General features: G+C 37.9%; 1 protein-coding gene across 2 annotated transcripts in view; it reads right to left on the bottom strand.

Annotated features, from left to right (window-relative positions):
• The window catches only part of zmat4a (zinc finger, matrin-type 4a), a 92,475-nt gene that overhangs the window by 26,925 nt on the left and 52,485 nt on the right, over nucleotides 1-13,065 (bottom strand). For both annotated transcript variants that reach the window (XM_025053374.1, XM_025053375.1), the window contains one exon: nucleotides 3,016-3,237. In XM_025053374.1, coding sequence (XP_024909142.1) covers nucleotides 3,016-3,237 — 222 coding nt within the window. The remainder of the gene's footprint in view (nucleotides 1-3,015; nucleotides 3,238-13,065) is intronic.

The raw sequence follows: 13,065 nt of genomic DNA, 5'->3' as shown, positions 1-13,065 counted from the left end.
CCTACACACAGCTATATCTGCTTTTGTTTACAATCAGAATGGGATCGAGTGTGTGTTATTTTTGTAAGTTTTCTATTGTTTTGACATTGACTTGCCAACAAACATACACACAAACATCCATTCAAATTATGAATAGATTTTTAATAAAAAATCATTCCAGAGACACTGGACAATGCTGCCATGAAAATCAAACCCTCAAACACAGGGATTTTGATCGTACTAACAAAACATACCATGTGCGGCCCATACTTCGTACGTTGCCTTTCAAGACACCATTTGAGTTGAGAAACCACATCCTGTTTATACTCCAACATCCTAAACAGGCAGACTGTCCTCAGCTGGATGAGGAACCCAGCAGCAAAGCAGATGAGATTGAATCGTAGTAGAGAATGTTCTGACCTTTCATTCTAGATCTGTGGCAACGTCCTGATGAGCAGCCACATTATTTAGTCATGATAAATTGACATACATATATTGACATGGTTTTGATATTTTGTACTCAAAACCTATTACACTCTCATCCATCTTTAATATAAATTATAATCTGTTTTAAAAAGCATAGGATTTACACATGTGCATCAGCAGCTAGTGATGTCACAGGAGGCTAGTGCAGGAACCAATGTTAAAACAAAGTGCAACTGAACTGGGCTGAAAAATCAAACAGAAAAATCATATGGGTGGGGCAGAAGGAACAGACCAACCATATGATTCAGCCGCAGGAAAACAGACAGCTGCCCACCAACATCAGACAACAGTGAAACAGAGTGAGGGAGATGTGTGTGTATATACTGTACATCAGGCACCAAGTGACACCAGTGAAACCAATTAGACAATGAGAGCACAGGGTATTGTTTAGTGTGATCCAACACTTAATCAGGAAGAGATACAGAAAGGCAGACAGCATGTCAGACACAATGAATATTCAGTAACAGTGTTGTGACGACGATACCAGGGACTGCCCCTGGTATCGTCGTCACAACACGTTGATGAAGGAACAGGAAGAAGAGGAGAATCTTTAAAGTGACAGAGGAGAAAGAAACATTAATCTCAATTCTTTGAGGAGTAAGGAAAAAAAGTTAAAAGTAGAAGATGTGTTCATCTTCTGGCAATGATTAGAGATTAACCAACCAATTTGAATTTCTTTTGTTTGCTAAAGATTTTCTATATTTCTGCCTGCATTCTCATTTTCTAATTTGCTCAACAATCAACAAAAAAAAAAAAAACAAAAAAACAAAACAAAATGACAACATGTTTGTTTAAAATGGAAAGAAAAACAACCACACTCTCATTCACACCTATGGTCAGTCAAGAGTAATGGTTCTTAACCTGGGTTCGATTGAACCCCAGGGTGAGTCAGTCTCAGGGGTTTGGCGGAGGACAAGACACACACCTCATATGATTCGTTATGACACAACCCCTCTTGGCCATCACCGAAGGCTTCGGTGAATGCACATATGAAATTAGTGGGGTTCAGAACCTCCAACAAGGTTAAGAACCACTAATCTAGAGCAATGATCATAAACTGGTGGCTTGTGGGCAAAATATGACCTGTCAAACTATCCAGTCCGGCCTCCAACTGGATTCAGAAATCCGAAATATCTGGCCCCTAGGTGTCGGTCCAAAAAAAACCAAAAAAACCTGTCCCTCTGACAAATATAGTTGGAGACCCCTGATTCAGAGTCCAATCCAATGAACACGTTTTTGGAAAATTAGCAGAATTTAAATGATTATTGGCTCTAGACTATGACAGACTCGAACAGATCAGTGTCTCAGCTGCAATTATTTGATAAACACTGGTGCTGCTGATCATATTAATGAACGCTGTGTAGTAGCCCAGGGTCAAAGTAGAAGATCAGTTATTGTCATCACTGACGGTTGAGTTCACCCAATAGGCTGCTGTCCCATCTAAAAGTGATTCTTTTTAAGCTTCAGACACACACAAGCACAGAACACAAGTACAGCTGTCCACGGCACAACAGCTCTTGGTAAACTAAGGACAAGGTTGTGTCATTTTAAAAGTTATAAAAACATTTATAGAACTATTGCCTTATGATGTCATTGTAACTTTTGTGGTACAGAATGTACAAACTGTGACACACACTGCACTTCACAGATGAGTCAAAACAGCTCATCTTTAACGAGGAGGATATGCTGAGTTACAGACAGGCATAATCTGCTGCACCTCATAAACTGGAATGTATCTGTAGTCACAAACAGCTGCTTCATTCAAAACTTAACCATAAATGTATATATATAGTACAGTACAGCAATGAAATTGCTAGGTATGACACCACCTGACAATGCCAGGCGTAATTTCACACTGTCTCTACATCATAATGTCTATGTCAACATGGACAATGACAAAAGGTGAACAGACCATGAATCTGCCCTGACCCTCTCACTGCCCACCGTCACTGTGAAGTATTAAGCCAATCAAGCCTGGTGGCTGGAGTCTGTGTCCAATCAGCTGTGAAGACCAACTCTTTACACACCAGTTATTGTAATGACTCCTCTGGGTTGCATCTGCTCCCCTGGCAGACAGCCCCTCTTCACAGGACTGGAATAATATGGTGTAATTATTATTGACATGTTGTGACCAGGAGAAGATAAAGTTCAGCGCCAATGTTTACTTGCTGTGGATACAATTAAGAGGTTTTGACAAAGTGAAGTCCCAAAGACTTGGCCTGACAGTTACACAAACTGACAACAGTAGGACTGAGCTCTACCCTTTGGAATTGGGTCCTGGATTTCCTCACAGTCAGGCCGCATTATTGTTGTCATTTATTCTCATTCTCATGGTTTTCATTTCATCTTATCTAGTTTTTCGCTTCTATTTATTTCAGTTCTTCTCCTTGAATTATCTATATTTATCTTACGCACATATTCTTTTATTTTAAATTTCATTCCACCTCATGTTTTTAACATGCATTGAAATGACAGTAAACTCTGTGATCCCTGAATATTCCATGTTGTTAGCTCCTGAAATGTGTTTCAGTATGCATCCACTCTTCCTACCTTTCATTTCTCCCATATCCAGTGTCTTCCCCAGCTGCTCCAGCAGGTCGGCCCTGGCAGCGTTCTTCTTATGCTTTTTGCCGTCGTAGTGCTGCTGAGCCATGCCGGGGTTGTTGAACCAGGCGTTACAAAGCTGGCAGTAACGGTCAGAGTCTCTGCGCTGTCGCGGTGAGGTCATGGGAGAGGTTTCTGGAGAGGTTTTTACAGGACTGGGAGAGGCCTCTGAAAAAAAATTAAAAAAAATAAATAGCATAAATTTAGACATTAATGGGACATAACTGAGTTTATTCATCGTAGTAATGTCTTCTATTTAATGATAAAAATTTAAATTAGTTTCAGCTTCTCAGCAGATGTCGACGAGCCTGAAGGCATGTCTTCCAAATCAGATTATGGTGTAATTATCTAAGATGTGGATAATTACAACACTAGTACATCAGAATGGATCCCATTCTAAAAATGCTCTACAATAAATTACAGGAGTAACCTATAAAATGTTCAACTTTTAGTTAAAGATATTCAGTAAAGAAAATGCATTTTGTGCTTTTTTAAAAAACAAATAATTATGTTCTTAGCTCAAAGGAACAGTTTAGATTAATGGGGCGTTCACACCAAAACCGATCAACGTGAACTGAGCGGCAGCTCCATATACACAATCAACGTAAATGGTGTCACAGCAAACGGGGTGCGAGTGGAACGCCGAATGCAAATCGGTGAAGTGAATAAAACGAACAAACTTCGGGGGCGATGTAAAAGTAGTTCAGCATCACGCTGTGACATTTAATCAACAACGACTTTATCCAGATGTTCTAGTTCAGGGGTGTCAAACTCATTTTCACCAGGGGCCACACCAGCAATACAGTTCCCCTTGAAGACTGTATAGCTTAGGGGTCCCAACCCTCAGTCAGCGGACCAGTACCAGTCCATAGGACACAGTGAAAAAATGTACTTAATTTTCACTAATTTACTTCAAAGAAAATCCAGTCATATCCTTTTATTTTCTTTATTTAAAGATAATCTGGCAATATTTTTTTAAAAAATAGATCATTCAGACTCAGTTACAAACAGAATACAGTCTAAAAGATGTTTTACTTAAATGTAATGTTCCTTCAATGCTCAGCACCCTGGTACCAGTCTGTAGTAACAGCTGGTACTGGCTGACCAGTCCTTGGAACAAAAAAGTTGGTGACCACTGGTATAGACGTAACTGCTCCATAACAGACTAATATATGTTTCTGAAATTGATTATTATTTATTTGAGCTAAACATATTGTTAATTGCTGTGTAATATATATATATATTTATTTCTTAGGTTAAGAAACTCTGCTGCATGGACTTTACTAAATGCTTTTTAAGCTCCCGCAGGCCACACAGTTTGACACGTAAGTTCTAGAAGTTCCTAAAGTAAGCAGAGAAGTTTGTCAACAATGGCAGACAAGCTTATCATCACCATGTGTGGGCATTACTGGATTAAAAACAAAAGAGTCATGGGCTAAAGTTGGGACAAAGAGTTGAGACTCTCAGGTAAATTGTGATCCTAAAATAGGTTTTGACGGCATGTTTGATAATTTTAGCTATTCCTGACGTAATATTAAGTTGTTGGGTTTTTGTGTGTGTGTGTGTTTGGCATATGTTTTCTATGAGAACATTGCATCTTCATGGTTACCGTTGGGCTAATTGTACTCATGTCTCTTCTACAATTCTTCACACATTTTCAGATTTGAAACTTAGTGATTTGTTGATTTTGACATTATACTTTTCATGACTTCAAACTAATCTAACAAAATGTTCTGTAGACATTAACCATTTGAAAGGTTAAACAACTGACTCATAATGCAGTGTTATTCTGCTGTTTGTTTTTTCAAAAGTTCAGCCCTTTACTGTTCACTGCACTGACTGGATTTGGGACACTGTCACTGTACAACTTTAGTTAGAGTTACTTTAATGAGCAGTGGTCAGCAGAAATACAGGGACAACTGAAGCCCTCACTGAATAACACGCTGTTATCTCCATTAACTGCCTGGAGAAGACAGGCCTCAATTCAACTTGGCAAGACGATTGAAGAGCCTAGTGCTTGAGATGCTGCCCACTTGTGTCTTCATGCACGAACAACGACATTAACCCCAAACCAAGCTGGGCACATCCCTCGCTACAAAACGACGCAATCAACTTAATCGTTTTCAACACTCCAGTGCTCAGTTGGACCCTGAGTCAACATTTAGAGTGGTCCCATTACAGAGTTAACATTTCAAAAGCCCTACTACAGTGAAAACCACAGTGGAGGGAACGCAAACAGAAGTGTCGATGTCAGCACTTTGGCTTAAAGGTTAGGGACCTCTTAGAGTTACCGCTGAGACAAAGGCCCAAAACTGTTAATGGTTCTGCAAACTCCATTTACAGAAAATGAAAGAGACATTTTGATACATTAAAAACACCCTTGGCACACAACAACCAACAAACACCCAGCAGACCAAGCCTCTTTTTTTATCGTTCACCACTTTGTGCTAAAGTTTGCAGCAGACCGTCTATGGTTTTAAAAGTTAAGGTTGGCGGTCTGCTGCTGAATTTGTCTGAAGATTTAGTCCTTAGGCTTAGCATTAGCTTAGCATTCAAAACTACTGTTATAGAACAGATGGATCCGGGACTTTCTTCTGGTCCTTTCAGTCTAAACTCAAACAAAACATTTTTCATTGCCTCATCCTACACATTATGCTCATAAGTGAACTGTAGATGTACAGTGATGATTAAAACGTGTAGTTGAAACAAAACAGCTAGAAGAAATTGTAGTTTCCAAAGTCAGCGAGTTCTACTGAGGATAGTAATAAAGACTGGAAAGTAGGAAACCAAAGAGAAGATTAGAGAATCCAGTAGTGTAATTACTTCTCACTTTTAAGTACACTTGAGTAGTATTAAAACAGGAAGTGATATATTGTCTCACGAAAAATGTTGAAAAAGGCCTTAATTATTTAGGATTACAAAAAGATATCTGTTTCTCAGCCATTTTTAATGGTTTCATTGAAATGTGTGAAAATATATATATTTATTTCTACAGGTACATAAATTACAAGTACAAAACTCCAGTTCATCTTAGTGTCTATGGTCTTATGGAATCTGCATGTTTCCTGTTTGATATGTTACTGTTTACTTGTTTCCACTCAGGCCCTGAGGGAAAACACACACACACCCCAGCTTCAGCAGGCCTCCTGGGTTAAGATTAGCAGCTATTTAAAAAAACACAGAGGTGTGAATAAAACATTGATTATGCAGAGGATTTATTGGACAAACATCTCCTGGAAGACGAAATTACAGGGAAAACAATTAGGACAAAAACAAAAGAATGAATGCAGGATTTAAGCAAAGATCATTTATCATGATCAGTAGATCCTCATCCGGCTTTTGTTTTTTTTGTTAGCTCACCGTCTCTCTCCTCTCTCTTATTGTTAACTGAGCAGTCAAACAAAGGAGTGAACCATTATCTCCCATTCAGTGGAGATAATGGAGTCATTTTCCTATGCTTTGATTGAGGGGTTTCTACTCATTGTCACTTAGAAGCAAATGGTGTTGTCTTAGTTTGAATTTGGAAAAAAAAAAACAAACAAAAAACAAAAACAAAAACAGGCAGAGTTATCATTTTACCTAAGAACAACTGCTTATTACAGACATGTAAGACAGGAAGTCAGAGCTGACTAACAGATCTGACCAGGCTGATCAGTTTCAGTTTGCTGTTCTTTTTGATTATGATAAAGGACCATAAATGCTACTCTGAGCTGATGTCACACTTTCAGTCTGTGTGTATAAAGTAAATAACCTTTGTCTGGATGTCAACACACTGTTGAGGTGCACTCACACAAGGGTCATTCCTTCCCTAAAGTCTAGATTTTGTGGCTTGTTTGAGGGCAAATGTTATAGTGCCTGAGCATGGCACAATCCGTTGGCACGGCACAGTTGAAGATGTGTGCTGAAGCACAGTACACTTGCTCTCAGAAAATAAGAAGCTTAAGAACATTGAAAAAACAACAACTGGATGTGTAAAGAATCTTTTTCTTACTTCTCTTATTGTTGTCTTTGTTGTCGTTTACAGTCGTTTCCCTTTTACTTTTCTGCTAAAAGTAAATCACAGTTGAAAGAGACGATTTTCACTCATTACTTGTTTTTTTCTGAGATTAATTGTATATTGACGGAGCCTGTGGATGTCGTAGTAAATGCAGTACGAAGTACAGAGTTTAAGAGAGCAGTGGGAAAACAGGTAGGATTGGAAAAACTATAAATATCCTTGTGGAAAAGAGAAGTGTGCTGGTATTTTTCCTGCTCCTTCCTGGTCATTTATAGATAGTACATTACAACCCCTTGAGTCTGCTTTTTAAACCCGACCAGGGATACAGTTTGTTAGTGCAAAACCAGTGGTTCCACTCACACAATTGACATCTCTTTCTAGATTCTCAACTGTAACGGTCCATCGGAATGAAATGTCATATTTATTAAAATTAGTGCTGTCAAACAATTACAATTTTGAATCTGATTAATCACACTGCAGCGGTGGATTGGTTAGATAAATCACAATGATCATGACTGTAATGAAGCGTCAATAATGATGATTTATTCAGACAAGTCAGACAAATCGTTCCTAAATATGACACAAGAAAACAATGGTTCATATTTTGGCTAAAACAGAAAGACAAAGAACAGAGAGCAGATGTGTGTTTCCAAAAGATGCAATTATTAAAATGGAAAAATATTTAAATAATCACTACAGTCCATCTGACAGTTCAATACTCGGTTCATAATATATATACGTGCAGGTCTGTAAAACAAAACTTGTTTGTTTTTGGTTTTTGTTTTTCTCTTATAATGATGTTTTGCTGCCTTTGCCATAAAAAAATGTTTGGTAAGGGTTTGGTAATAAAGTTACTTCAATGGAGGCAGTCTCGGAGGCAGGCCATTCTCTTCCTTAAAACATGTTCACATCAATTTTTATTTGCATTTCCGCCACTTTGTTTTTATCTCTGATGAGATTCAAAGCACTTTTGTCCAATCAAAGACTCAATATCAATATTTCTGCTGAATCTGTCCGTGGGACTCATAAAGTATGGTTTTATCTGATGTGTTTGAATTTTCTTTCCAATTGAAGTCACAAATAATCTATAAATTATACGGGTTTAGGTCTTTTTTCATCTAAAGGAGTTCAAACTAACAGATGTTGTGAGGACTGAATGCTGCATTGCTGCAGTAAACACTTCAGCTTTATGGATCGGAGGCTGCTTTATGTCAACATATCTGTTTGCTTGTTGTCAGTCTAAATCATATAATTTCATTTATTCTGCGCTTTCATTCGCTCTGCTCCCTGCTCCGTGATCTGATTGAGTCAAGGTTCTGCCTGTCCTTCAGAGTTCAAGTTTTTTCACAGAAAACTGAAAAGCTGTTGAACGTCAATAGTGCAGAAGAAAACTCTCCAATTCAGCCACACTAAAATATGCAGTTGCCCTTTTATTGTTCAACTTTGGCTTATTCCAGCACTTTTCCGATGGCTTTTTATTTCACTTCCAAAGGGAAACCTCCTTTACAGAGCTAATGTATGCAAAGAGAGGTGCAGCACTGAGTAGTTCTACTGAGAGTGAGCTAATAAGGTAATAATTTGAGGTAATCATTTGTATGAGAATCAGCATTAACATTAGCATTCAAACTACACAATTGTGTAACGGATGTAAAGACTGTGATCAATAAAATTCCAGCCTTTGGTTATCTTGGTTAACCCTCCTATTGTCCTCGAGTCAAAATGACCCGCCACTGTGTTCAAAACCAAATAAAAATCCCCTAAATGATATTTTTTCAACATGAAATTTGATGACTTTTCCTAGATTGACCCTAACATTAGAAAAAGTGAATTGTTGCCTTTATTCATATTTCCACGTAAGCTGTACAAAAAAAGTGAACAAATATTGTCTTCTGGTCAAAATGACCAGAGAGTCAAATTGAGTTGAAATCACAGTCACAAAATGTGAGAATGTTTTAGTTCTGTCTCAGATCAATCAGTAGCAGACGTTAACAAGACAAGACAGGTGGTCTTCTCACGGACTGCACTGCCTGTGACACCATCTGACCCAAATGTAACAATATTGCCCCTTTGTCTGTGTGGACTCCCAGAGGCTATAAAGGTGCTGCAGATGACAGTACCCTGAATTCTCTCTGTACTGAAGCCACGAGTGTGCGTTATAACATTGGACAGGCTCTAGAGCTGATTTTTTCAGATGTCCAACAAGACAAACTCTGATTCAGATGAAGAAGATGGGGAGGAATACAACTCAGAGCAAGATGATTCATCTTCAGAAGAAGAAGTAATCACCGAAGCTGAAAGAAAGACTTTCCTTTCAAACAATGTCAAAATAACATGGTCCTTGGCAGCATATGACAAACACGCCCATGACATTGTCTAAACACTTTACCTGTTCATCACACCAGCAATACAAAAAATAATCCTGGAGATGACAGATCTGGAGGGATTTCCCAAATATGGAGACAGCTGGAAAAGGATGGATGAGACTGACCTGCATGCCTACTTAGGGCTGCATTCAAAACTCCTTTCTGCAAAATTCTGTTCTTTCCTAAGCTATAGAAATACTATACAAATATTGCTTACCACCTAAACAGTAAATAATAACACAACTGACAGTGTCATAGCAACGAGTGTTGTCTTGAATAAATGCAGTCTTTCTGCCAGGTGAAGAGGGAAAACTCAGGTATTCACACAATTTGTGGTGAATGACAAGTTGTTTCTTCAAGCAAAATAAGATTTAGTGTTTAAAATTCAATTAAGGTGCTTATATTGGGGGTTTAGTAAAGACGGGTCATTTTGTCCCGGAGGACACGGGGTGCATACAGAATATGAGGACAACAGGAGGGTTGATTTCCTATGTCTATATATGTGTGCACCTATATTTATGTATATGTTAGAACAACATACTAGCCTGAAGTGATGATAGTCTGTATGGCCTTAGCCAATAGGTCACCGGTGTTATTCAGCTAAAACAAAAAACAAAAAAGGGAAAAAAAACATAACATAACATAAAGGGCCCAAAATAAAGACAAATACACCTAAGATAATTACAAGCAAGGGCAGCTAAATAATAATAATAATAATAATAATAATAATAATAATAATAATAATAATAATTATCCCAAACATTTGTTTATTTTAAAAATTGGCTGACCCAAAATTAATATAGCTGCAAATACTGTTGCTTACCTACTATGCACATCCACACTGTATCAATCATGTATCAATCAACACGGTTTGCCGTCGTGCAGTGAACCCAATATCATGGAGCACATAGTTTACATTTAATTTTCAATTTAAATCAAACCCACATGGGGTCGCCTGGATTTTCAAATTGGCTTTTCAAAAATGTCTAGTGATAAAAAGCATTTAATAAATAACACATTTTTATTACTTTTAAATGTTTTATTTAAAAACACCACATAAACATAATCAAAAACTAATTCAACAATAAATGTCTCTGGGATCGCCAGAAAATTGTGATGTCAAAATGAGCTGAGAAGCCAAAAAAAGTTGAGAACCACTTGTTTAAATCCATTAGAGAAGAGTAAAAAGTAATATTTCCCAGTGTACAGCCCTGTAAATGTCACAAAGAAATTTGTGAATTGTTGCTTTAACAGGTGGAAATATTGACTGATGGACAATAACGGCAGCTAAATGTGAAAACACAACATCGTCGTATCTTGAGATTTCATCAGAGAATGCCTCGGTAAATCAGCAGCAGTGAAAGAAGAAATGAAAACTGTTCTTTCCCACTATTCATTCTCCCAGTCACCAGTAGATGAAGAAGGTTAGAATTAAGTACATTTACGGCAAAACATTGTTCCACAGCAGTAGACAGTTTGGAGGCAGGCCAACATGTGAGTATGTAGCTCAGTGAAGAGATGAGGTTGATCATCAAACTGGACTGTCTAAAAATCTGAGTAAAATACGAGTACATCTGTGTAACAGTAACACAGGCATCTACTGCAGCTGGTTCACAGAGACAATGTAACAGTGAATATATATGTTGACTATTATCAGCGGTCTGAAACATTTTTACCTTCAAAATCTTAACTCTAAATTCTTTGTTTGTGTCTTTTCTTTATTCTAATACAGACTTCACTAGAGGCCACTTCTCCTTCAATATTTTAAAATAACACATCGTCTTTCTGCTGACTACGAGTCCTGCTGCTTCTAAAGCTGCTTCTGCTTCTTTCTTGTCATCAAGAGGAAGTTTTAGCTTTCTTTTGCTAAATTATGGTCGCAGTGGTGTCTTAGTGGTTAAGGAAGCGGATTTGGGTCTGAAAGGCTTCCGGTTGCCCAGTTACCACTGAGGTGCTCTGAGCATGACACCGTCCCCACACATTGCTCTCCTTAAAATTGCCCACTGTTCACTTGGTTGTGAGTGCAGTGGTTTGTTGTGTCACAGTGACAAATAATTCACTTCACTTTCACTTATGAATTCTCTGGTGTTTTCTTATTTTCAAAATTCCAATACAATCTATTTTCTTTCCTTCTTTTTATTCATGCTATTTTTGGAACTGCATGTTTTTAGTTGCACATTTACCAGATGAATTAAAGCTGTAGTTGTGAAAAGTATGGGACATTTATCAAGGAAACCCAAACATCCTCAAGCTGTTTTTCTTGTTTCTTTAAAACTGCACATTCTTCTGAGCATATGGCCATCTTAGAACTACAGCTGAATCGGCAGTTTTCATTTCAAACTTTTTCCAACCAGCACAGCCAGTTCGTTTGTTTTTTTTTTTCTGGATATAAAAATTTCCTCCGGTGGTTAAGCCTCTGCCACAGAAATTTTGACAGGAGGTTAATGATGAACTAGCAGTTTCCCAAATGGGAATCATATCCTGGTCTCCTGCACAGCGGATACAGACAGTCATCTCTTTACTAATGAGTAGCAGGCTTTTAACATGCTGTCCTCCACAGCTCTGCCTGAGGGGTTGAATTTCCTGCTTGGGAACAGATAGTCACAAAAAGAAAAGAAAGAAAAGCAAGAAAATTGTTTGTTGACAGTCGGGTGAATGTTGATGACGGTGAACTTCATAGTTTTAGGTTAAATAATTTATTCATAAGCTCATTTTTTCAAGTTTGTCTAACAGGAAGGTCTGGACAACAACAGACACACACACACACACACACACACACATATCAGTAAGAAAAGTCAGTAAAGCCACTGATGTCAGTTATGTAAAAATCAATAGCTTTGGCCTCTCTGTGCTCCGGATTTATCGCCCTGACATTTTCTGTTTGTGACGCCTTGCTGTGCCTGTGCAATAGAAGTTCTTTAAATCACCATTTTGAACGAACAAAAAACAGTTTTTAGGAAAACAAAAAAACAAAACAGTTTCCAAAAAGCATATTTCTGTCTCTGGAATCAGGTATTGAACCACTGGTCTTTTTTATTTCCTTTGTAAATTATTTCCTGGCTCTGTTTGTGAAAATGTCAGTGCATTTATATCTTGAAGGTAAAATATTTTCCTAAAGGTTTTATCACTTAGCAACTTTCATCATTTATCATTGTAAACCTTATTCTTTTTGTAGCAAACCATTGATAATGTTTTGTGAGAGAAGTTTTGTGAGAGAAGTTAATATTTCTTACTGAAATTATGCCAAAGAATCAGCCTTCAATTCAAAAAATCCCTGGTATTACTGCATTACTAAGGTGATGTAGATGTACATCACCTCAGTGACACCACCTCTGGGTCTACAATGGCATCAAACACTAAAACAGAGCTGGCTCTTCAGAATGAAACGTCAAACTGTTTCTTTTTATTCTCCTCTGTGTTTGTGACATGGAGGCAGAGGCTCGTCATCATCCCAGTCATGTGAAACGTCAAAGAGATTGATGGCCTGTCACAGGCTCTTTTAGACAGAACGACGCTGCACTGGCCACAGAGAGTAGAATAAAGCTTTGTCTACTGATAAAACATGGAAGACAACTGCAAATGATGTTTGATTGAAACTGATTGAACATTTATTTGAGGCAAATAAAGAGAAGAAAA

The sequence above is a fragment of the Cynoglossus semilaevis genome, chromosome Z, assembly GCF_000523025.1.
Source record: "Cynoglossus semilaevis isolate Cse_v1.0 chromosome Z, Cse_v1.0, whole genome shotgun sequence".
Taxonomy (NCBI): Eukaryota; Metazoa; Chordata; class Actinopteri; order Pleuronectiformes; family Cynoglossidae; genus Cynoglossus; species Cynoglossus semilaevis.
This window is presented reverse-complemented; position numbering and strand designations above follow the sequence as displayed.